Source organism: Danio rerio, chromosome 7 (genome assembly GCF_049306965.1).
Source record: "Danio rerio strain Tuebingen ecotype United States chromosome 7, GRCz12tu, whole genome shotgun sequence".
Classification (NCBI taxonomy): domain Eukaryota; kingdom Metazoa; phylum Chordata; class Actinopteri; order Cypriniformes; family Danionidae; genus Danio; species Danio rerio.
Window position 1 is genome coordinate 13,521,979 of NC_133182.1, and position 25,543 is coordinate 13,547,521.

The 25,543-nt window shown below is 37.8% G+C and overlaps 1 protein-coding gene across 1 annotated transcript in view; it reads left to right on the top strand.

The window, feature by feature from the left end:
- Nucleotides 1–1,184: 1,184 nt before the first annotated feature.
- The window catches only part of plekho2 (pleckstrin homology domain containing, family O member 2), a 47,114-nt gene continuing 22,755 nt past the window's right edge, over nucleotides 1,185–25,543 (top strand). The window contains exons 1-3 of the mRNA XM_002662752.8: nucleotides 1,185–1,460; nucleotides 17,971–18,120; nucleotides 21,523–21,645. Of these exons, the coding sequence (XP_002662798.3) occupies nucleotides 1,452–1,460; nucleotides 17,971–18,120; nucleotides 21,523–21,645 (282 nt within the window). The 5' untranslated portion in view covers nucleotides 1,185–1,451. The remainder of the gene's footprint in view (nucleotides 1,461–17,970; nucleotides 18,121–21,522; nucleotides 21,646–25,543) is intronic.

The following is a 25,543-nucleotide window of genomic DNA, read 5'->3' on the forward strand; positions in this document are numbered from 1 at the left end:
ATTTAACAAAACTAATACATTTAAATACACTACAAAAATTAACTATTAAACTATAATGTCAAAATATTAAACTAATAACTTGATGTTTTAATTCAGTGATTCCTTCTACACTGTTAGACATTTCAAAGGGTTTTTACAGTAACTTACTGGCAACTCTGTATTTGAGATTTACAGTTTACAACCGTAAATCAGTTTACAGCATGTTACCGTAGTGTCTGAAAATGGTTAATTACTGTAAAAAACTAAGTAAACAGTTAACTACTTTAAACCTTTTAATTTTGTTCTAAATAGTTTATCATATAATTTGATTAACATTATATATATTTTAGTACTATTGACATAAAAAAGACACAATTACACAATATTAACAAAATAAACACTATTTAAAACATTGAAGATGCTTAAAACATTTTTTTAAATGTGTAAAACATTAAATTCCAATCATTCAAATTATCTTATTTTAAGAAAAAACATTTGAAATGACAAAGCACATGAACATACATGTACAGAACTAATTTAAGTGCCTGACCTGCATATTGTTGAGATAAAAAAAATTAAATAAAACTCTATTGTACTTAGTACTACTGATATTAAACCAGACACAATTACAAAATTTTCCATTTTTTTAAGACATTGATAATGCTTAAAGCACTTAAAGAAAATGTGCAAAAATTACATTAAGCATTGAAATCAACAGATTAAAAATAAGTAAATCACACAAAGCACTAGAACATGCCTGTTCTAGTGCTAAAACGTTTGTGATATATTATTTATGTAGCATTCATGATGTAAACACTGTAAAGTAAGCCTGTTATACACTATAATGGTTCAAAAACACTATTTACTACTAGTATTTGTGATACTCAAATCACTTGGCCAACTTTTAGTTAATTTCAAGAAGAAAGGCTAACAATACAAATACATAAATGAATAGGCTAGCTCTGATAATACTTGTTTCAACAGTCGAGTTGTTAGAGGCGCCGAAATGAAACCTGAAATACAAATTCCATTCAAATCATAATTCCCCGTAAAGTCACTTCAGACCTCGCGCTCTACATTTTTTGTGTGAGAGGGCGAAAGTTTATCGACGGAATTCCTGGCGTTTCGAGGCTGTCTAGATAGTCATCACACTGCGCTTTGAGACGCGGCCCTGGTGTCTCTTTTTGGCAGAGGCAGAGGCTTTTGGGGACTTACCGGAAACCAAACTTTTTTTTTTCAAGCCTCAAACTTGTAGCTGCTGCAGAAGTCGAAAGAGGAAAAAGAGCAGCAGAGTCCCGTTACATTTCAGCTCGTCGTACGCAGTTCCTTGTTTTTTTCTCCTTCTTCTTCTTCATCGTCATGTTGAATGTGGGAAAGTTGAGACGAAGAGCGATCAACAGTTTTAACCCGAGATAAAGTCCTACGTCGAGCCTTTTTTCTCCTGCGCATAACGGGATCTTTGTTTTTATAACATGGAAGATGTGAGTATTTCGTCCTTTTTTAATCTACTGCAGAAATGTCACATGATAGCTGAGGGACATTATGCCAAACAATCTTTCAAAGCTTGTTGCGTGCTTCAGCAAAACTCACTTGTCTTCAACTTTGACTCAGTTCAGTGCTGATTCTGTTATTCAAGACGCGAGCATGTTGTAATGGTGGAGATCGCATCACTTGTTTATTTGAAGCGTGTTTCTGTGTTGACACTCGTCGTGAAGTCATTTAGAGTCATTTATTTAGGAAGATTTATTACTGTTCATCAGATCGAGATGATGTTGCTTTAGATCTGTACCAGGAAGTGAAGCACTTTAGCAGCATCCAACGCCCCTCTCGAGATAACTGTCTCCTATTCTGAAAGATCTATCTATCTATCTATCTATCTATCTATCTATCTATCTATCTATCTATCTATCTATCTATCTATCTATCTATCTATCTATCTATCTATCTATCTATCTATCTATCTCTGTCTGTCTGTCTGTCATTCTATCATTCTTTTTCTATTTGTCCTTTTGTCTTTTTCGGTCTGTCTGTCATTCTTGTTCTATCTCTCTGTCTATCATTCTTTAAATATCTCATTTTTTTGTGTTTCTGTCTGTCGTTCTGTCACTTTTCGATCTGTCTATCATTTCTGTCTATTCTTCTTTATCTAATTCACTTCAATTCAGAATTGCTTTATTTGCATGACTGTTAATGATAGAATATTGCCTAAGCTTGAAAGAGGAATACAAATATAAAACTACAATAGCATCCAAAATAAAGGATAGAAACACAATATCATAATAATTTAAACTGAAATAAACGATGTCAGAAGGAAGAATATGTGCACATTTCGAACCACAGGGTTTGACAAAAAACACACAGACAAATGGTCACTGTGGTAGTCTGTAGGGAAAATCTTTATCTATCAGTCTCATTGTTTTCTGTCCGTCATTTTTTTCTACCCGTCTGTCTGTCTATCTATCATATTTGTTTATTCTTTATTTTTGTCTGTCATTCTTTTCTGTCTGGCTGTATGTCTGTGTGTCTGTCTGTCTGTCATTTTTTTTCTGTTTGTCTGTCAGTCATTCTTTTTCTGGCTGCCTTTCTGACATTTTTCCCTGTCTGTCTGTCTGTCTGTCTGTCTGTCTGTCTGTCTGTCTGTCTGTTATTCTTATCTGTTAGTCATTCTTTTTCTGTTTGTCTTTCTGTCATTCTTTTATGTCTGTCTGTCATTCTTATCTGTCTGTCTGTTAGTCATTCTTTTCTGTCTGTCTGTCTGTCTGTCATTCTTATCTGTCTGTCTGTCATTCTTTTATGTCTGTTTGTCATTCTTATCTGTCTGTCTGTTAGTCATTCTTTTCTGTCTGTCTGTCATTCTTTTCTGTCTGTTAGTCATTCTTTTCTGTCTGTCTGTCTGTCATATTTTTCTCAGTCTGTCATTCTTTTGTTTGTCTGTTATTCTTTTTTTGTCTGTCTGTCTGTCGTTCTTTTCTGTGTCGGTCACTCTTTTCTATCCGTCTGTCATTTGGTTTTGTCTGTCTATCATTTTTGTTTATTTTTAATTTTTCTCTGTCATTCTTTTCTGTATGTCTGTCTGTCTGTCATTTTTTTCTGTTTGTCTGTCAGTCATTCTGTTTCTGTCTGCCTGTGTGGCTTTTTCCTGTCTGTCTGTCTGTCTGTCTGTCTGTCTGTCTGTCTGTCTGTCATTCTTTTCTGTCTGTCTGTCATTCTTTTCCGTCTGTCTGTCTGTCATTCTTTTTTTATCTTTCTGTCTGTCATTGTTTTTCTTCTGTTTGTCTGTCATATATTTCTGTCTGTCATTCTTTTCTGTCTGTCTGTCATTGTTTTCTGTCTGTTTGTCTGTCTGTCATTGTTTTCTGTCTGTATGTTAGTCAGTCAGTCAGTCAGTCAGTCAGTCAGTCAGTCAGTCATTCTTTATCTTTCTGTCTGTCTGTCTGTCTGTCATTCTTTTCTGTCTGTTTGTCTGTCTGTCAGTCAGTCAGTCAGTCAGTCATTCTTTTCTCTGTCTGTCATTCTTTTCTGTCTGTTTGTCTGTCGATCAGTCAGTCATTCTTTTCTGTCTGTCAGTCATTCTTTTTGTCTGTCTGTTTCATTCTGTGTCTGTTATTCCTTTTCTTTCTATCTCTGTTTATCATTCTTTATCTGTCTATCATTGTTTTCTATCTTTCTGTCATTCTGTCTATCTGTCTTTATATGTCTGCCTGTCTATCTCTCTGTCGCTTTTAATCTTTCTGTGTGTCCATCTGTCTATAATTTTTTATCTGTCTGTCTTTCTATCTGTCTATCGTTCTTTATCTATATATCCATCCATCCATCTGTCTATTCATGTGATCATCCATCCGTCTATCTATCTATCTATCTATCTATCTATCTATCTATCTATCTATCTATCTATCTATCTATCTATCTATCTATCTATCTATCTATCTATCTATCTATCTATCTATCTATCTATCTATCTATGTCCGTCCATCCATCCATCCATCCATCCATCCATCCATCCATCCATCCATCCAAAGTGAAACAACCTAGATTTCCGCAAAAACAGATCCTCTTACTGTGTGAAGAAGTAGTTTCAGGAAGTGCTCTATGAAATAAGGAAGTGTTGGTCAGTGCTGCTGGAAGGCAGAGCCGAAACCACTTTATTAATATATACTGTAAACACAGCCACGCACAGCCACTGGAATCTGTATTTAGCTTCAAAAAGATGCCATCGCCTTGATATCATGATTGTTATCATTTAATAGAAGATGAATAGTAAATGGCGGCAGATGTTTGTGTGGAGGAATTCATCTGACTGGTATTTTGCGTACATCACAGCCAATTTGATGCCTTATTTATCTGAACACAGCGGCAACATGGAAAAACATACTCCATTTAATGTGACGTTAAGACAAAGAGCAGCTGTTGTGGTCACAGGAGATTTCAGGGTGTTGTGTGGAGCTGCATGAGTGGTTTATATACTTCAGAGCGCAGTTACAAACTTTCCCTCTTCACTTTTTTATATAGAGAGAGTATTTTGAGGGGTGTAAACAAAAATAATGGTGCCAATGTATTTGCTGCTTTACATTTTTAATTTTTAGAACTTCCAAGAATCCAAAAAGAGCCACATGTTGATAAATAAAGCTATGAGAGGTGTTTTAACATTAGGATATGATTGAATTGCCTCTTATTGAGGTTATGAAAAAATTTGATAACAAGCAGGAAATTTTAATTGGCCAATGACAGGACCACATTGAAATGGTCTCTAATAAAGGCAAGGGAAGTTTATTTATAAAGCACATTTTATACACAGAGGCAATTCAAAGTACTTTGCATAAACAGAATTAAAAGACACAAGTGTAAGAAAAATAAAAACAAATAAAAAGATAAAAAAACAGATAAAAACATGTTAAAACAGATTATAAAAGAATGAAAATGAAGATCAGCTTTATGTCTGAATGAAGTTTTGCTGCCTTCTTTTTTTTCAGCCGGTCATATAAATGTAAAAGCCGCAGCAGTAAAGAAGCTTACGTCTATTATTTTTAGTCATTTAGCTTTTCACCATTAGTGAAACGTATGTTTATTAGTGCATATTTTTAGTCAGGAACCACCCGCTGTTAGGTTAAGCAGCCAGCTAAAACCGATTTATATGTGCTAACACACACACACACACACATACAGTTGAAGTCAGAATTATTAGCTTATTAGCAAAATTATCATTTTTTTCTTTTACAAATGTTGTTTAACAGAGCAAGAAGTTTTTCACACTATTTCCTTTAATACTTTTTCTTCTGAAGAAAGATTTTATTTTATTTTTATTTTATTTATTTATTTTTTTGCTAGAATAAAAGCAGTTTAAATTTTTTAAGCCATTTTATGGTCAATATTATTATCCCCCTGAAGCAAGATTTTGTTTTGTTTTTCCGATTTACATAACTAACCACACAAGGACTTGCCTAATTACTATAACTTGCCGAATTAAACTAGTTAAACCTTTAAAAGTCACTTTAAGCTGAATACTAGTATCTTAAAAAATTTCTAGTAAAATATTGTTTTGTCATCATGGCAAAGACGAAATCAGTTATTAGAAATGAGTTATTAAAGCTATGTTTCTTATGTTTAGAAATGTGTGAAAAAAAACTCTCAGTTAAACAGAAATTAGGGAATAATATGTACAAGGGGCTTTAACTGTATGAATAATATCAATGTTTTTGTTTTCTTTTTCGAATGTGTTATGAAGCATGCTACTTTTATCTTATTATTGTTGTATTTTGATTCTGATTCAATTTACTATGACTTTATTCAAATCATGAAATCATATTTTAAAATGTATTTATTGAAATGACTTAAAATCTGCATCACTTATGAAAACAGTGAACATTTTTAATAGATTTTTTTGTGAAAATAATATGTAAATTAGCTAATTAAGTGCAAAAATCTTATACAATAATAAAAATTGTAAACTGAAGAGCAATAATGATGATAATTCAGCATTTTTATGATTTGAAATCATTTGTCAGTGGCGCAGTAGGTAGTGCTGTCGCCTCGCAGCAAGAAGGTCGCTGGGTCGTTGGTTCAAGCCTCGGCTTAGTTGGTGTTTCTTTGTGGAGTTTGCATGTTCTCCCTGCATTCGCGTGGGTTTCCTCCGGGTGCTCCGATTTCCCCCACATTCAAAAGACATGGGGTACAGGTGAATTGGGTAGGCTAAATTGTCCGTAGTGTATGAGTGTATTTGTGCGTGTGTGTGTGTGTGTTTGTGTTTGAATGAGTGTGTGTGGATGTTTCCCAGAGATGGGTTGCGGCTGGAAGGGCATCCGCTGTGTAAAAACGTGCTAGATAAGTTGGTGGTTCATTCCGCTGTGGTTGTTGATTTTGTTTTGTTTTTTGTTTTTTGCAAATAAACAGATGACTAGCAAAATACAAGACATAGAAATATTTTTTCTTCTGGAGAAAGTCTTATTTGTTTTATTTCGGCTAGAATAAAAAAGTTTTTAATTCTTTAAACACCATTTTAGGCACAAAATTATAAGCCCCTTTAAGCTTTATTTTTTCGATAGTCTACAGAACAAACCATCATTATACAATAACTTGCCTAATTACACTGAAAAAAATAATTCAGAGATGATTTCTTGGATTTACTCAATTTGTTTACGTTAAGCGGTTGTAAACAATTTATTTGTGTTGAGTTTAAACAAACAAATTAAGTTGAACATTATTAAACTTAATTTGTTTGCTTAAATTGAACACAATTAATTTGTTTGCAACAGTTCTGCATGCAACACTTTTTTCAGTGTACCCTAACCTGCCTAGTTAACCTAATTAACCTAGTTAAGCCTTTAAAAGTCACTTTAAGCTGTATAGAAGTGTCTTGAAAAATATCTAGTCAAATATTATTCACTGTCATCATGGCAAAGATAAAACAAAACAAAATGAGTTAATAAAACTATTATGTTTAGAAATGTGCTGAAAAAATATTCTCTCCATCAAACAGAAATTAGGGAAAAAATTAAACATCAGAGGAATAATTCAGGGGGGCTAATAATTCTGACTTCAACTGTATCTAATTAATATAAATAATAAATATACATGTTAATTAATAAATGAGACAAAACAACACACATAAACAACAAATAAAATAAATACATTTGTTTTTATTCAGCACATGCAGCTTTTGTTAGCATGTTGTCATGGCGTATAAAAAAATCTTTCTTAGACCCCTGTGTATGCAATGTTTTAACCTTTAAATCTGAATGCACAGTTATGCTTACAGATAAGTATATCAAACCAGAAGTTTTTCAGTGTTTGTGCAAAGTCCATCAGGCGGTGTGTAATGGACTGTGGGTGGTCTGCATTCAGCGGCAAGGAATTTAGTGTCTTTCTCAAGACTGCAGTGTACAAAACCAATGCCTATGCATTTCCATATAGGGCTCAAACCAGCAATAATACACTTTCTAGAGTTTAAACTACGTACAACCAGCCATAAGAGTAAGTACGCCTGTCATGATATCTATCTTTTGTTGTACGATATATTGCGATAAACGATATTATTGTCATTTTAAGACCATTTTATGCCACTAATTATATAATTCCACAATGACAATATAATATCACAGTGCAAGAACACGCCATATTTTATCCTTTAGTATATTTCATTTAATTATTGTCATTTTAACAGTTTAATAATGAGGCATTGGAATCAGAAAGTGAAAACGCAAATCGTAAATAAACAATAATAAATGTTAATAAAAAAAGTGCAAGGCAATAAGTAACAGAGGCTGTGATATCTGCTAGCAGATCTGTTTTCAGTTGTCAGACATCTACATCAAAATATACTATAGTAAATTATAGTAACTACTGTAGTATTTTTAAACCTTTATTACACTGACACCTCCAATAGAGATGTTGCACAATCAGCTAAAGTGTTGCTAGAATTGGTTTTCATGTATGTGCGATATATATTGCATCACAGGGCTCAACAATAAGGACTGCCTGGTGGCCCGGGGCCAGCGTGAGAGACACTTGGGACAGTAGACCGGATCATTAATGGCCCCGATTGGGACAGTGCTGCCTTGTCACTAATATTTAATTTGTCTGTGACTATTTGTCAATTGCATGCATTTTAAGTTTGTGCTTTTAAATCTTTAAATGCTACCTTCTGTGTAATGTCGTAAATAGGGCTGCCCCCGACTAAAGATATTCCTAGTCGACTAACATTCCTGCATTTTAGCGATTAATCAAATAATCGTTCATTTATGATATTAATATAATAACTTGCGTATATACTAGGAATATAGTCCAAGTTGAAGTTTAACACTTCCACGTGACAGAAATTGCTAAAGCATGATATTAGCGCATTGAAAACGAAAATTAAGCGATTAAAACGGAATACTAAAGCGTTTAAATACAGTGCTTACACACAAAAATCAGTGACCAGAACGTTATAGGCTAATTATGACATAAAAACAGCAATTAGACTGCCTGTGCATTTTAATAATTTATTATCAAAAATACAAACTGTAACAGTTACATGTCAAACAAACAAACAAACAAAAAAAAACAGTTTTTAATAAAATAAACTAAAATTCGTTCTTCAAAATAAATCAAATAAACTTATTAGCAACTTAGGCCTAGTACAAAACTAGGCAAAAAATAAAAATAAATAAACAAATAAATATTGTAGCAAAAACGCTGTTTTTTTTTAAATACACTGTTTTTAAAATACTTTTTTTTTTAAATACAGTAGAAAATTAAAATTTATGTAATTTTTATATTGTTCAAAAGGAAAATTAACAAAAACGAACAACTTAATAAATGCACATCGCACAACGCCAAAACTTAGAATAAAAAAAGAAGGCAGCAAACAAATTAACAGCCTAATTATGATTGAATTGTTTAGAACAACTATATTTACGACAAAATGTGGAACAAATAATTTAAAGAACACTAATACAAATCAAAAATATCAGAGCAAAGCCACAAACTGCCATTAAGACGACGGATGAGTCTTGACCTGAAACAACAAATTAAAAACATCAGACTAATTTTTCTAACAGAATAAAAAACAACTTCTGCATTTTATAAAAACGAAAAAATAAAAATAATATGTATATATATGTATATATATATAGCCTAACGGATAGCAAACAGAAACACTACAAAAAGGAAATTAAGCATTCTTACCTAAGCTTTCAATTCGATTTAATTTTTTTCATATTATGTGAGAGGAACACCAGCTTGTCCACATTGCTGGGAAGAAGGGAGCTTCTCGACGTGTTCACAATGAAGCCGGCCTTTGAAAAGATGCGCTCTGATGAAGTGGATGTGGAAGGGATACAGTGGAGGCGTTTAGGCGTTAGGCGTTGATCTCTCGTTGCTGATGTCATACACTGATTGCGCAGCCCTTGATTGCGTAATTTCACGTGATTTTTTTTTTTTTGCAACTAACCGACTAATGAAAATGTATTCGACCAAGCCCTCTTCATATCGACTAAAGTTTAGTCGACTATTTGGGGGCAGCCCTAGTCGTAAACAACATATTGCTTTCTGATTCGTCTTATCTGATTGATTTGACCATGCTATTTTTTTTTTTTTAACCTGGTAACAACCAGTAAGTTTGACAAGTCAGCCACCTTTTTTTTTTTATAATTTCAAACTGCAATAAAATGCCTCCACATTTTCCATACTGCTCTTTTTGTTTGCATAACACTTATATTTACAATTGTTTTTTAAGTATTGAAATTCTAAATTCACTGACTTTATTTTTGACACATTGTTTAAAATATGTGGTTAAAAATAGCTATTAACTTCTCTTTTTTTTTGGTGGGGCCGGTGAAAATTTTGGCAGGGCAAGTAAAAATCTAAACCACTTGCCCGATCGGACCAGTAGAAAAAATCCTTAGCGTTGAACCCTGCATCACCAAAAATAATTGAGGTCACGTCCATGTGTTGTGCGATAAGTCGATATATTGATTATTGTGACAGGCCTAACACTTGTGCATTCAAATTTATTCACTCTTATTTAGGATTCGACCTGCTTCTGTACTCGTTTGTTTAAATGATTCGTTTGGCAAGAATAGGTAATTCCTGTAAAAGGGTAACGTTGGCTACTGTTTCCTCTTTTAACTTCCCTGATTTTCATTTATGTTTCATACTTCCCTGATTGTGATTTGAAGAGTCATTGAATTAAATAAGCCTCAACAATTAACAGTTAACAATAAACTGTTTATAAACAAAGCTTAATACGTCAACAATTGTATTACTGTAAACACACTATTTTAATGCATTAACTAAAGTGTTAGCACAAATATTCGCACAAAAATCTTGTAATAAAAATAAATTTGTAGTAGTTTTTGTATTTTTTGAGTAACCAAAGAAAATAAAAAAAAACATTCTTTGCAGGGTGGCAGGGTGCACCTTTTTAGATGAGGAGCTCTGTCACCCGGGAGGAGCTCGGAGTAGAGCCACTGCTCCTCCACATCGAGAGAAGTCAGCTGAGGTGGCTCGGGGATCGGTTTCGGATGCCTCCTGGATGCCAACCTAGGGAGGTGTTCTAGAAATGTCCCACTGGGAGGAGGCCTCAGGGAAGACCCAGGACACGCTGAAGGGACTATGTCTCTCAGCTGGCCTGGGAACGCCTCGGGATCCTCCCGGAGGAGCTGGAGGAAGTGTCTGTGGAGAGGGAAGTCTGGGGTTCTCTCCTGAGACTGCTGACCCCGCGACCCGGCCCCGGAAAAGTGGTAGAAAATGAATGGGAAAAAAAACTGTGTATCATTGTCTATTTATGTATTTTTCTTTATTTAATTGATCAAAAGTTGATAGTTAAAGCTTGTTATAGTATTTCACATTTTCATGATTTTACAAATATGTGCTTTAGATCAACCCGGGCTGCAGGGTCGAGTATTACGATAACGATATAGAGAGATGAGATGGGTTGCGGCTGGAAGGGCATCCGCTGCGTAAAAACTTGCTGGATAAGTTGGCGGTTCATTCTGCTGTGGCGACCCTGGATTAATAAAGGGACTAAGCCAACAAGAAAATGAATGAATGACTTGTAAAATTACCTAAATTTATTATTGTGTTAATTACATTACACTATGAAGTACATTAATAATTATTTATTACAAATTATTTTATATTATATTATAAAGTAAAGTGTGATATTAAAATAATTTCGAGAGGAGCACATGCTCATTATTGACCCAGCTGACCCACATTAGCTAATCGCGATCCTCCAATTAAAGGATCCCAAGTCACTATTTATACAGTTGAAGTCAGAATTATTAGCCCCCCTGACTTATTAGCCCCCCTGTTTCCCAATTTCTGTTAAACAGAGAGATTTTTTTCAACACATTTCTAAACATAATTGTTTTAATAACTCATCTATAAAAACTGATCTATTTTATCTTTGTCATGATGACAGTGAATAATATTTGACTAGATATTTTTCAAAACACTTCTATACAGCTTAAAGTGACTTTTAAAGGCTTAACTAGGTTAATTAGGTTATCTAGGCAGGTTAGGGTAATTAGGCAAGTTATTGTATAATGATGGTTTGTTCTGTAGACTATTGAAAAAATATATAAGCTTAAAGGGGCTGATAATATTGAGCTTAAAATGGTGTTTTAAAAAATAAAAACTGTTTTATTCTAGCCAAAATAAAACAAATAAGACTTTCTCTAGAAGAAAAAAACATTATCAGGCATACGGTGAAACTTTCCTGAAGCAGCCAAACATCATTTGGAAAATACTTTAAAAAAGAAAAAAAATTAAATCAAATATCTTTTATTGTCACATCATCAGCAGTACGAGTGCTATGATGAGTGAAAAGCTTGGGTAATGAGAGTGTGTACATCCAGCACGAAAAAGACAAAAATACAAGTAAAACACACAAAACACAACAAAGTTTTCTGGGAGCTCGCAACACGGCGGCCATGCTTGGCCCCTTCTTGATGACTTATCTGACAAAAAAGGGGGGCTAATATTTCTAACCTCAACTGTTTATCCTCACTTTCTTTCTACAACTATCTTCGTCTGGAAACAAAAACCCGCCTCTTCCCCTTCTTCCACCTTTATTCAGAATGGGCAGCACAGTGGCCTAGTGACTAGCACTGCTGCCTCACAGCAAGAATACCAATAGCGCCAGGTCCTCGCTGGGCAATCTGATATTTCTGTGTGGAGTTTGTATGTTCTCCCTGTGTCCTCGTGGTTTTCCTCCTACCGTCTAACTGTGCTCTATATTATAGACAAAATAAGCATAAATCTTGTTTCTAAATGTCTTACTCTCAGGAAGTTCACCTTAGCCTCAGCAGCGGGGAAGTTTTGACTTCGACCTGAACTCAATCTCCCCTCGCCCTACGAAAGGGAGGGAGCCCTGGGCCCGAGGATCCCTTAAGCTCAGGACTGTCTCCCGGGACAGCATGCCAAACAAGCTATAAATCATGAGCTGAGTGTGAATTCCTGAAACTACCTTTAAAGAAGATTTATTTAAATTATTCTGTGATTTTTCTGTAATATTTGTTTTTCTTTCTTGGTGTATTGATACTTATTACTGGTATTAATGGTCACAAAAACCCAAACATCTCTGTTTTTTTTTATGTAGTTCTTTTAATGCACGTTTCTGGTTCATTTGCTGAGCCACCTGCTGAAACTCATACTGTATGTTTAATCACCTCCACAGCACACACACACACACAAACACACACGTGTGAAATGTACACAGTGTTAATGATCTGAACAAACCTCAAACACCAGTATGAGCGAAACTGAAGCTTCAGCACACACTGCTAATGAAACCTCTTGCTTTTTTAAATAACTCACTGAGAGTTCCTGTTCGATTAAAGCAAAGGTTAACCCATGCCGGGCCTCATTTCCTCCTGTATTATGCATGTTAAACTGCTGTAGAAACTCAAGTGTTTTCACAATTCTGGAATTTCTAACTTCGTTACGATTGCTTAAAAAAGTAATACATTCGATACCATTTCCTAGAGGAAAAGTGGAATATTCATTAAAATTGCAATAAAAATCAGTGCATGTCATAATTTATTAATTTGCCAAAGTTTAAAACTCAAGCCTGGCTCAGTTTTAAAGGGATAGTTTGGAAAGGGACAGAAAATTTTCTCAGTTTACTCTCACTCAAGTGGTTAAGGTTAGGATTAGGCTTATAGTGCCATTAGCTGTTAAAATCTAGACTAGAGCTCCACCTCTTGTTACAAATGAGCTAAGAACGCCGTCTGCTGTTATAAACTAGCCTACAACAACGTCTGTTGTTATAAACTAGCCTAAAGCACCATCTGGTGTTTTAAACTAGCTTAGAGCTCCATCTGCTGTTAGAAACTAGCCTACAACACTGCGGCTGTTAGAAACTAGCCTAGACCTCCATCTGCTGTTAAATATAGCCTAGAGCGCTGTCTGCTTTTAGAAATTAGCCTAGAGCTTTGTCTGCTGTTAAATACTAGCCTAGAGCACCATCTGCTGTTAAATACTAGCCTAGAGCATTGTCTGCTGTTAGGAACCAGCCTAGAGCACTGTCTGCTGTTAAATACTAGCCTAGAGTGCTGTCTGCTGTTAGAAACTAGCCTAGAACGCCATCTGCTGTTAGAAATGACTTGAGAAAACAGTCTGCTGTTAGAAAGTAGCCCAGAGTGCCGTCTGCTGTTAGAAACTAGCCTAGAACGCCATCTGCTGTTAGAAATGACTTGAGAAAACAGTCCACTGTTAGAAAGTAGCCCAGAGCGCCATCTGCTGTTCGAAACTAGCCTAGAGCACCATATGCTGTTAGAAACTAGCCTAGAGCGCCATCTGCTGTTCGAAACTAGCCTAGAGCACCATCTGCTGTTAGAAACTAGTCTAGAGCATCATCTACAGTTAGAAACTAGCCTAGAGCACAGTCTACTGTTAAATACTAGCCTAGAGCACCGTCTGGTGTTATGAACTAGTCTAGAGCACTGTCTGCTGTTAAATACTAGCCTAGAGTGCTGTCTGCTGTTAGAAACTATCCTAGAGCACAATCTGCTGTTAGAAACTAGCCTAGAGCACAGTCTGCTGTTAGAAACTAGCCTAGAGCGTCATCTACAGTTAGAAACTAGCCTAGTGCACAGTATACTGTTAAATACTAGCCTAGAGCACAGTCTGGTGTTATGAACTAGCCTAGAGCACTGTCTGCTGTTAAATACTAGCCTAGAGTGCCGTCTGCTGTTAGAAACTAGCCTAGAGCACCATCTGCTATTAGAAATGACTTGTGAAAACGATCCACTGTTACAAAGTAGCCCAGAGCGCCGTCTGCTGTTCGAAACAAGCCTAAAGCACCATCTGCTGTTAGAAACTAGCCTAGAGCACCATCTGCTGTTAGAAACTAATCTAGAGCGCCGTCTGCTGTTTGGAACTAGCCGAGAGCACCGTCTGCTGTTAAATACTAGCCTAAAGCGCCATCTGCTGTTAGAAATTAGCCTAGAGCACCATCTGCTGTTAGAAATGACTTGAGAAAACGGTCCACTGTTAGAAAGTAGCCCAGAGTGCCGTCTGCTGTTAGAAACTAGCCTAGGGCACTATCTGCTGTTAGAAACTAGCCTAGAGCACCACCTGCTGTTAGAAACTAGCCTAAAGCACAGTCTACTGTTAAATACTAGCCTTGAGCATCGTCTGCTGTTAGAAACCAGCCTAGAGCACTTTCTGCTGTTGAATACTAGCCTAGAGTGCTGTCTGCTGTTAGAAACTAGCCTATAACGCCATCTGCTGTTAGAAATGACTTGAGAAAACAGTCCACTGTTAGAAAGTAGCCCAGAGCGCCATCTGCTGTTCGAAACTAGCCTAGAGCACCATCTGCTGTTAGAAACTAGCCTAGAGCGCCATCTGCTGTTCGAAACTAGCCTAGAGCACCATCTGCTGTTAGAAACTAGCCTAGGGCACTGTCTGCTGTGAGAAACTAGCCTAGAGCACCATCTGCTGTTAGAAACTAGCCTAGAGCATCATCTACAGTTAGAAACTAGCCCAGAGCACAGTCTACTGTTAAATACTAGCCTAGAGCACCGTCTGGTGTTATGAACTAGTCTAGTGCACTGTCTGCTGTTAAATACTAGCCTAGAGTGCCGTCTGCTGTTAGAAACTAGCCTAGAGCACCATCTGCTGTTAGAAGCTAGCCTAGAGCATCATCTACAGTTAGAAACTAGCCTAGAGCATCATCTACAGTTAGAAACTAGCCTAGAGCACAGTCTACTGTTAAATACTAGCCTAGAGCACTGCTGCTGTTATGAACTAGCCTAGAGCACTGTCTGCTGTTAAATACTAGCCTAGAGCACAGTCTGCTGTTAAATACTAGCCTAGAGCACTGTCTGCTGTTAGAAATGACTTGTGAAAACGATCCACTGTTAGAAAGTAGCCCAGAGCGCCGTCTGCTGTTCAAAACAAGCCTAAAGCACCATCTGCTGTTAGAAACTAGCCTAGAGCATCATCTACAATTAGAATCTAGCCTAGAGCACAGTCTACTGTTAAAAACTAGCATAGAGCACCATCTGCTATTAGAAACTAGCCTAGAGCATCGTCTGCTGTTAGAAACTAGCCTAGAGCACAGTCTGCTGTTAAATACTAGCCTAGAGCACTGTCTGCTGTTAGAAATGACTTGTGAAAACGATCCACTGTTAGAAAGTAGCCCAGAGCGCTGTCTGCTGTTCGAAACTAGCCTAGAGCACCTTCTGCTGTTAAAAACTAGCCTAGAGCGCCATCTGCTGTTAGAAACTAGCCTAGGGCATCATCTGCTGTTAAAAACTAGCCTAGAGCACCATCTGCTGTTAGAAACTAGCCTAGAGCACCGTCTACAGTTAGAAACTAGCCTAGAGCACAGTCTACTGTTAAATACTAGCCTAAAGCACCATCTGCTGTTAGGAACCAGCCTAGAGCACTGTCTGCTGTTAAATACTAGCCTAAAGTGCTGTCCGCTGTTAGAAACTAGCCTAGAGCACAGTCTGCTGTTAGAAACTAGCCTAGAGCACAGTCTGCTGTTAGAAACTAGGCTTAAGTGCAATTGAAAAAGCTTAATTCCAGAGTCAATTCAGTCCCAACCCTAAACATTTAGCAATCACCACTCAAAGAAGTAAACAAATGGCATTGCATTGCAGCTGTTCAGCCGTGTTTGGAAATCCCAAGTATTTTCACTCTGACTCTCTGTGAGGAAATTGCTCAGGATGTCTCTTTAGAGCTGTTTTTCTACTTTCACTGTGTGCTAGAGAAAGCACAGCTGTCCGGCGGAGGAAAACGTGGAGAATAATAACATTAGGAGCAGCACCGTGACTTTCAAACACAAGCCAACATGGGCAACAGCGGGTCACTCGTACCCTTGCAGTGTCTGAGCCCAGCTTGAGGCACCGCTTTGTTTCTTTCCGTCTGTTTGTGTGTAAACTGGAGCAGAGCACAGCGTTACAACACAACACTCTAACTGGACAGGGAGGGAGGGTGAGAGAGAGAGACGGAGAGAGAGAGAGAGAGAGAGAGAGACAGAGGGACTTTGGGTGGGACAAAAAAATCTATAATGTTTAAAAAACAGAGTTGAGGCAATGTGGACCTCCAAAGTCAGACTAGTGTATAGTATTTTGATAAGCATCAATGCGTAAATATTTAGAAGAAAAAAAAGGCTCTTCCATGTGCTAATGTCAAATAATAAAGTAAAAAATATACATCTATTAAAGGCAGCGATGTCTAAAGTGAAAGTAATAATTAATCAAAGGAGAGTTTCACCTAAAAATGAAACATTTCCTTATTTTTTCCCTATTTTCTCACAATCAAGTGATTCTAAACTATTAATTTTCTTCTGTTGAACCCAAAACAAGATATCCTGAAGAACGCTGGGGAATTAAACTGCCATTGAACAAAAATATTAAAGCTTTTTCCAACATTCTCAACTACACAACCTGACAAAAGTCTTGTCCTCAATCCCAGTTGTAAGAGTAACAAATACTAACTTGCCTTCACATCAAAGTTCCTGAAAGAAAAGAAGTTCATTCAAGGTGCTCCAGGAGTGGCTAGTCCAGTCACCAGACCTGAACATTATTGAGCATCTCTGGGAAAGATGAAGGAGGAGGCATTGAAGATGAATCCAAAGACTCTTGATGAACTCTGGGAGTCCTGCAAGAACCCTTTCTTTGCCATACCAGATGACTTTATTAATAAGTGATTTGAGTCATTACAGAGATGTATGGATGCAGTCCTCCAAGCTCATGGGAGCCATACACAATATTAATTATTTTTCCACTGCAGCATGTCTTTAAATTCTATACTGTACATTATTTCTGTTCAGTGACAAGGCTTTTGCCTAAGCAAAGTCAGACCTTACTGTCCTCATTAAATAATTAAAAATCAAGGTTTGATCATATTTTATTTTGGTAAAATAAGCGTAATCTAGAGGCCTTTGCTTTTCATAAAAGCCACTTCTGATACCAAATGATCATCTAGAAGTCAAGATATTATTTGTTGTTTCTAAAACTTGAATAGGTGACAAGACTTTTGTTAGGTAGTGTATATCTTCCTTTGTGTTCAAAAGAAGAAAGAAACTGGTTTGAAACAAGTGGATCATGAGTAAACAATGGCAGAATTGGAATTTTTGGGTGAGGTGACATTTTTAACCATAATAGCGCAACCTTAATAGTTCAATCCTAAAGCTTGGAGCTTTGTTTAAATCTCTGACTCTAAAAGATAGTAACCCTAGCCTTTACAAACTCCACTATTAAGTGCTAAAAAATAAATTATAATAAGATCTTTGTCTAAACATCTGTAAAAAAAATCAAAAGGCAGATGTGGAAATAAAGCGTCATCTCACATATTTTTTATTAAATCTCCAAAAGGTGATAAAGGTTGCATGAAATAATCCACATGTGAGCCAAAAATGATAATCTAGCCGCTACATACTTTATCCTCCCATTTGTGGAATGCTCTCGCTGGACTGGGATCTCAATGCATGCCAAGGCAAACTCAGATGCGGTGTTCGCTATGAAACGCTGATTTCTCTTTTCCTCTGCTAAACAGGGTGTGAAAGAGGAACCAGCCAAGCCCAAAGAGGTGAAGAGCGCAGAGAAGGCCGGCTGGTTGAAGAAGTCTTCAGGGAAGTTCTTGAGCAGCTACAAGGACAGATACATTCAGCTGGACCGAACCGCCATCGCCGTCTACGAGAATGAGGTGAGAAATCAATGAAAAAAGCAGAGAAATGTGCTTTCAGAATGTGTCAAAATATGATATTTTGAGAAAGAAGCTTCCATTGGGACTGGATTGGGTTGTAGTCATTTTTATCATTGCTAGAGACATTATTTATAGCTGTTTGGCTGACATTGATCATTATGTTGGCTAACAAGAACCCGTGTATTCCCTTGCGTCAGTGTGCTCACAGACAGAACAGTGTTTTTAATATTAGTATAACTGTGATATGGTTTTATTTCCTCCCAGTGGAGGATGAAGTTCAGAAAATATTAAATACAGATCTACTCTTACAAAATATTTAAAGTAGTTAAGATTATTTTTCTGTTTAACTTGAGTCGAAGTACAAAACAAGTACATGATTTATTATCCTATACTTTACTACACCAAAGACTATAGAATACGCAAGACATGTTACTCGTATAGTATTGAATGGGGAAAAGTAGAACGGTCAATATGGCGAATGAAGCCCCGCCTACTAGTATATGAGCCAATCATCGATCGCTATTGCCTGATGTTTTTCCAGAGGAGGGGCGCTGATGAGACGTGTGCTTTTACGACAGTGTGGTGGTCAAGAACTGGAATCTTAGCGAATACTTGCTTCACAGACATAAGAAATATATCCTCATAAAGCTTGAAATCTGTACTTTTAAAGGAACCTACGACACTTGAAAACATAAGTTTTCTGGTTTTGTAATCTGTATGAAATGAACGCAAGGTACAGTCCATCCTGTCAAATGCACATCACATGGAAGCAACTATTTAAACGCCCACAAACTTGCAAACAAAGAGTTGTTGTCATTTCTGGAGGAGATTCACTATCAAGACCAAGTTGTGGATTACTTCAGAAGAGCAGCACGATCTGACGATTATTATCCAGAGGATGATAATGTGTAGAATGGCCATAAATGAGGTTGGTGTCGTGATCTCGTTCTTTTCGTGTGCGCATATTCGCCTTATATTGAATCACTTTGCAAACTTTGAATGTTGGTAATTGGTGACTTGCTCTGATTGGTTTGTATAAGTCATTAATTGTTGGCTCAATCTGATGGAAATGGTTCAGTAAGTCAACTGTAGACTCACTTTGAACCAATGATTTAAATCAGTGAGTCGTTTAATATAAATTTCATCTGAATGGTTCAATTGAATGAGTGATCCATGTAGACTTCCCCTGAATGTATTATTTGAATAATTGAGTTGTTAACTGTAGCCTCGATTTGAATTGTTTATTTGCATCTGTGAACCATAACTGTAGACTCGCTCTGAACTTATAATTTGAATCGGTGAGTCATTAACTGTAGACTTGATATGAATGGTTCATTTGAATCAGTGCGCCCTAACTGAAGTCTGAGCTTAACATTTGAATCGTTAACTGCAGACTCTCTGAATGGACCATTTGAATCATTGAGTTGTTAACTAATGTTCACACCAGATGCAGAAGAAGCGTCAAGCGCAAGTGATTTACATGTTAAGTTATCCTGCGACGAGATACGCGCGAATGATGTGATTTGCACAAATGAAGCAGCGCGAGTTGATCGTTTTGGGTGATTGACGTGGAAAATCTGAACATCAGCAGACATTCGCGCTGCATTAACCAATCAGGAGCTTTCTCTTGTAGGGGAGTGATCATGATGTAGCGCCTGTTGTTGTTGTTCCAGGGGCAAATCCTCCTGTTGACACTGAACAACAGTTTATCAAACTGGGCTCAGCTCAGTCAGAAGCACTGCTGAAAGCCTCCATCATGCAGATATAGTTTCTGGAGGAGTTTATGAGTCTATAGAGCAGGGTGTACAATAGAATGGATCTAGTGGACTCAGACAAAGCTCTAAACGAATCAACGCTGTTTTTCAGTCTTCCCAAAGCACATAAACACAACTATTCTCTCAATAAAATCCATGTTAGCCATTTAGCAAAGAAGCTAGAGTCACCGGGCAGACAGAAGCCCTGCCCAGGTCGATCACATGACAAATAAGTCATAGATAGAATACTATAAGAGGGAGAAAATAATGATTCAATGTTTACCTTTTGTCTATGAAGGTATTGTTGTCTCTTTCACGTTACACTGACAGTCACATGTAATCTTAACCAATGTACACAGTCTGAGCCGATAGGAGCCATGATAATTAGTTCACCTTTCAAGTCTAGAGTCGTTCGTTATTTACGTGACAGAATGACTCAAACCCGAGGACTCGAGAGATGAACGGTTCAAATCTTTTTCCGGCTCTATACGCATTTGATTGGCCTGTGAGGAACAAATGACTCAGACCCGATAGAGAACTCGAGAGATGAACGGATCAATTCTTTTTCCGGCTCTAAACGCATATGATTGGCTTCTGCCTTTCCGCAATGGCTCGAAATGTGATGAAGACTTGAAATGAACGATACCACCTGCACAAATGTGCGCACGCACGGATGAACGAATCACTTCCTGAGAGGACTCGTAGTTCCCAAGACATTTTAAAGATTCGTTCAAAATGAACAAATCGTTCATGAACGACCCATCACTATTAGCTAGTCATCTTCCAGCCTGACCGGCTAAGACCAGGCTGAAAATGGCCAAAACCTAGATAAATCTAGCCAACCACCCAAGGCTGGTTTAAGCTGTTTTTTTTCAGTAGTGGGCTCATTTTAATCAGTGAGTCATTAACTGTAGACTTTATCTGATTGGTTCATTTGAAACAGTGAGCCACAACTGTAGACTCTCTCTGAGCTTATCATTTGAATCTTTAACTGCAGACTCTCTGAATAGATCTTTTGAATTAGTGAGTCATTAATTGTAGACTCGATCTGAATGGCTTGTTTGAATCAGTGAGCCATAACTGCAGACTTTCTCTGAGTGTGTTATTTGAATCAGTGAGTCATTAACTGCAGACTCTCGGGATTGAATGATAATAATAATAATTAATAATTTTAAGTCATTTAAATCAGTGAGTCATTAATTGTAGACTCGATTGTAATGATTAATTTGAATCAGGGAACCCTAACTGTAGACTCGATCTTAATAATTAATTTGAATCAGTGAGTCATTAACTGTAGACGCAATCTTAATGATTCATTTGAATCAGTGAGCCCTAAAAAGACTCTCATTGAGATTATTTGAACAGTTAACTGCAGACTCTCTCTGAATAGACCGTTTGAGTCATTAATTGTAGACTCTCAGGATGGATCATTTGAATCGGTGAGTTGACTCGAGAACAGATCTGTTGAATCGATTCACAAATCAAATCTAACCAAACAGCTGTTTCCTGAATATAAAACAGGTCTGTTCTGTTTTTGAGGTAGCGAATCACTCTGCGATTGCTACTCAAAAATGAAATCAAAGTAAAAATACAAAAAGTACTCTGGATAAGTATTAATGAATCGTTTTATTTTGTCTTTCTCATGCAGGAATTAACAACATGCCTGGAGAAACTGGAACTGGACAACTACGAGACGTGCCATGAGCTGAAGAGTGCATTCAAGAAGAAACACAGGCTGGTACTAATACGAAGCCCCAAGAGCGGTAACAAGGTAATAATGAACATTTCAGCACAGCAGAACGTCAAATCCATCAGTCTGCCATTGCCTTTTGTATGTGATATAAAGAGTGGCTCACATCAGGATGACAATGCAATGCACAGTTGAGGACGGCTGGCCTGCAGTCGTGACGTCAGCCGTTCAATATGGCACGCACTAGAAACACACTGGCCCATTGTGCCAAGCCTAATGAATCAGACACGTATCTGAACACACACATGACCAATGATGGGCTGGTTCCTCTGGGTCACTGCTTTCAGAGCTGCTTTAAAGGCATAGATCACTGAAAAATGAAAAATCCCACAAATGTTACTCCTCATATGCAATTGTTCACTGCTGAGACTCAATTCACATAATATCGGTACGTAATAGTATTGCAGACATCCCACCCTGATCTTAAAAGTCCCCTGCCACAATGATGTAGGCTATAAATCACACAGGATCACTCTGGTAAAACATGAAAACGAAATGGAAAATGAAAGAAACAGCATTGAAAGGGGGTTCATTTTGTTAAGTTTACCCTGCCAACATGTTTACAGCAATGTCACAGTGTTTAAAATTTGAACATTGTGTTAACCTACTGTATGAAGCAAATAAAACGAAACACAACATCACATCATTTGTTTTGGAAAATGAATAGGCAGTGTCTTAACGTCCATATGAAAGCATCTAAATGTCAGTCTTTTGGCCCATTTCCACTGATTGTTATGGTACGGTACGGTTCGGTGCACTTTTTTGGCCGTTTCCACTGTCAAAAAGTACCAAAAAGCGAACAGTAATGCACCACTTTTTGGGTACATTTTACAAAGGCTACTTAGCACAACAAACGGGTACCAAAAGACAGAACAAGACGTGCAGCTGGACGCTATTGGTTTACAGAGATACGTCACTACAAGCAGGAGAATAAAAACAAAGCAACCGCCATTTTTAAATACACATTAAATCGTAATACTATATACATATAATAACAAGCCATGGTTGCCCGAGCTTAAACAAACCGTGTCGTCGTCTTGATGAACAGCCACAAAGCCAAGAACTCTGAATGAAGGATTAACTTTCTAATGATGCATTCACTCCAGACACGGAAGAAGCGTCAAGCGCGAGTGATTTACATGTTAGGTCAATGCAAAGTCGCAAACGGACATCCTGCAGCACGATACGATATTGCGTGAATGACGCAAATAGCGCGAATGAAGCATTGCGAGTTGGGCGTTTTGCGTGATTGACACATGTATCGCGTGTTCTGCGAGTTTCGCCCGAATCACTCGGGTTCGAAAATCTGAACTTCAGCAGACAGTGGCGTCTCATTAGCCAATCAGGAGCTTGCTCTTGTGGGGGCATGATAATGATGTAGCGCCTGTTTTTGGTGTCCTGGGGGCAAATCCTCCTGCCGACACCGACAACAGTTCATCGAACTGGGCTCGGCTCAGTCAGAAGCACCGCTGAAATATTCCATCATCCAGCTATAGCTTCTAGAGGAGGTGATGAGCTCACAGAGCTGGGTGCACCTCAGAGTGGATCTAGTGGACTCAGACACAGCTCCAAACGAATCAACACTGTTTTTTCAGTCTTCCTAAGGAACATAAAGACAGCTACTCTCTCAATAACACCATGTTACACATTTAGCAACAAAGCCAGAGTCACCAGACAGACAGAGGCCCCGCCCATGATGCTAATCCGTGTCTGGTGTGAAGTGAATTTGACGCGCGAATAAAGTGAGTAAACTTAAAATGTTCACACGTCTATTTACACGCAAATAGCATGATTTATACGCCTGTACTGCATCTGGAACACAGCATAACAGAGGTTACATGTGCTGGTGAAGATTAAAGATACAGATGAGAGGTTTGCATTGACTGTAGACTATATGCTGGCTGTCGTTTTTGAACCCAAATAAGGACTAAGTGTATGCTGTGTGTAGTTTTTCTGTGCTGTGTGTAGTATCTGGTAATCAGGGCCGGAGTGGGACTCCTTTTCAGCCCTGGAGTTTCAAGCCTCAGACCGGCCCACCTCAGTTCACGACTGACTATTAAAATAAGGTCATTTCCAAATCAGTTTCTAATGACACTATCACATCTGTTTTTGAGAAAACAGCTGCTTTAGAACTTCAAATGTTCAACAACCCTAACAGTATTATATGTCTTAACAATAAAAATGAAAAAAAAAAAAAAACCTACTCAGACGAGGATCAAACCCGGGTCCGCAGTGTCATTGCCTAACGCGCTAACCACTGGACCACAACAACTGTGCGTTAAAAGTGGCTCGTCTTAGTTATATCATCATTAACCAGGATGCGAGAAAATAGATAAAAAGAGCAGAGCTTTGGTAAAATAATTAATAAGAAGACTGTGGTCAAGTAAAAAAATAATTAATGTAAAAAGTGTGACTGCTGAGAGCAACAGATTCTGGAGCTAGGGACAACGGCCCTCGCGGCCAAAAAACGCACCGGCCCACCGGGAATTCTCCCGGTCCTCCCGATTAGCCAATCCGGGCCTGCTGGTAACATATCAGACACTTGTCTGTATGCGTTCATTCATTTTCTTTTCGACTTAGTCCCTTTATCAATCTGGGGTCACCACAGCGAAATGAACCGCCAACTTATCTAGCATATGTTTTACACAGCGGATGCCCTTCCAGCTGCAACCCATCACTGGGAAACATCCACAATCCACACACACTCATTCACACACATACACTACGGACGATTTAGCTTACCCAGTTCACCTGTACCACATGTTTTTGGGCTGTGGGGGAAACCGGAGCACACAAAGGAAACCTACGCAAACACTGGGAGAACATGCAAACTCTACACAGAAATGCCAACTAACCCAGCCAAGGCTCAAACCAGCGACCTTTTTGCTGTGAGGCAAACGTGCTACCCACTGCGGCACTTATTTATTTATTTATTTATTTATTTTTATTATTTTTTTATTTTATATAAACGCAGACGTTACAGTTGGCCATTTCACACTATCATTGATCTGCAGTTGTTATTAAATCATGTTCATAGAAAGGTTACTAATAAACATTTATACACAAGTATTTATGTGTGTAAAGCATCTGTTTTGTGAGAAGTTCTTCTCATATGATATGTGAACAACCCGTACAGCTTTACTTTGACATTTCCTTGAGCGAGAATGATGTCAACTGAAGCTTTCTGTCGTACACCCACTAGCACCGTTAGTACCCTTTTGGCAGTGGAAACACAACACTGATAAAGGTGACCCGTATGGTACTGTACGACTCAGTGGAAACAGGCCATTTGACATGACTGGAAGAAATGTCATTACATAAATAACAATACACAGTTTGCTAATACACATAACTATAAATTGTAGCTCCAGAGAAACTGAGTTCTTATTTTCAAGCAGTCTCCTAATTTATTTTTATTTCCATTGCTGGATCTTTTAAATGTTGCACTAACTCAGGGTTAAACGATTTTGACCTAGTCATAGTGCGAAAGGGGAGACATCCTTTCACGGGGCTCATCATTTCCTGTCCTAGTGTTTATATATTCTCAAGTCTGAGGCAAGATTTCCTGTATAACTAGGCAAATACTTGTGGTGTATCAAAACACCCGCAAACCATCAGTTTTTCACTTTCTTGCTTTAGAAGAAATATGAGTGAGTTTCTGATGATAACACATTGAGCATGCGTTGTTTAAAATGAGGTACAAAGGAAATACAAAATATTATTTAAAAAATATATTTTGGGTAACACTTTAAAATAATGGTGTGGCAAGGGGGCGTGGCCGAGAGCCGTGGGAACGGGGTGAGGCCACCGCGTGAGTGGATACACGTGCGGTGCGCACCTGCCTCGGATCCCACGGAAGGAGCTCTGGACCATAAAAGGAGGACCGATGGCAGAGGAAGCCGAGAGAGGACCGGGCCCG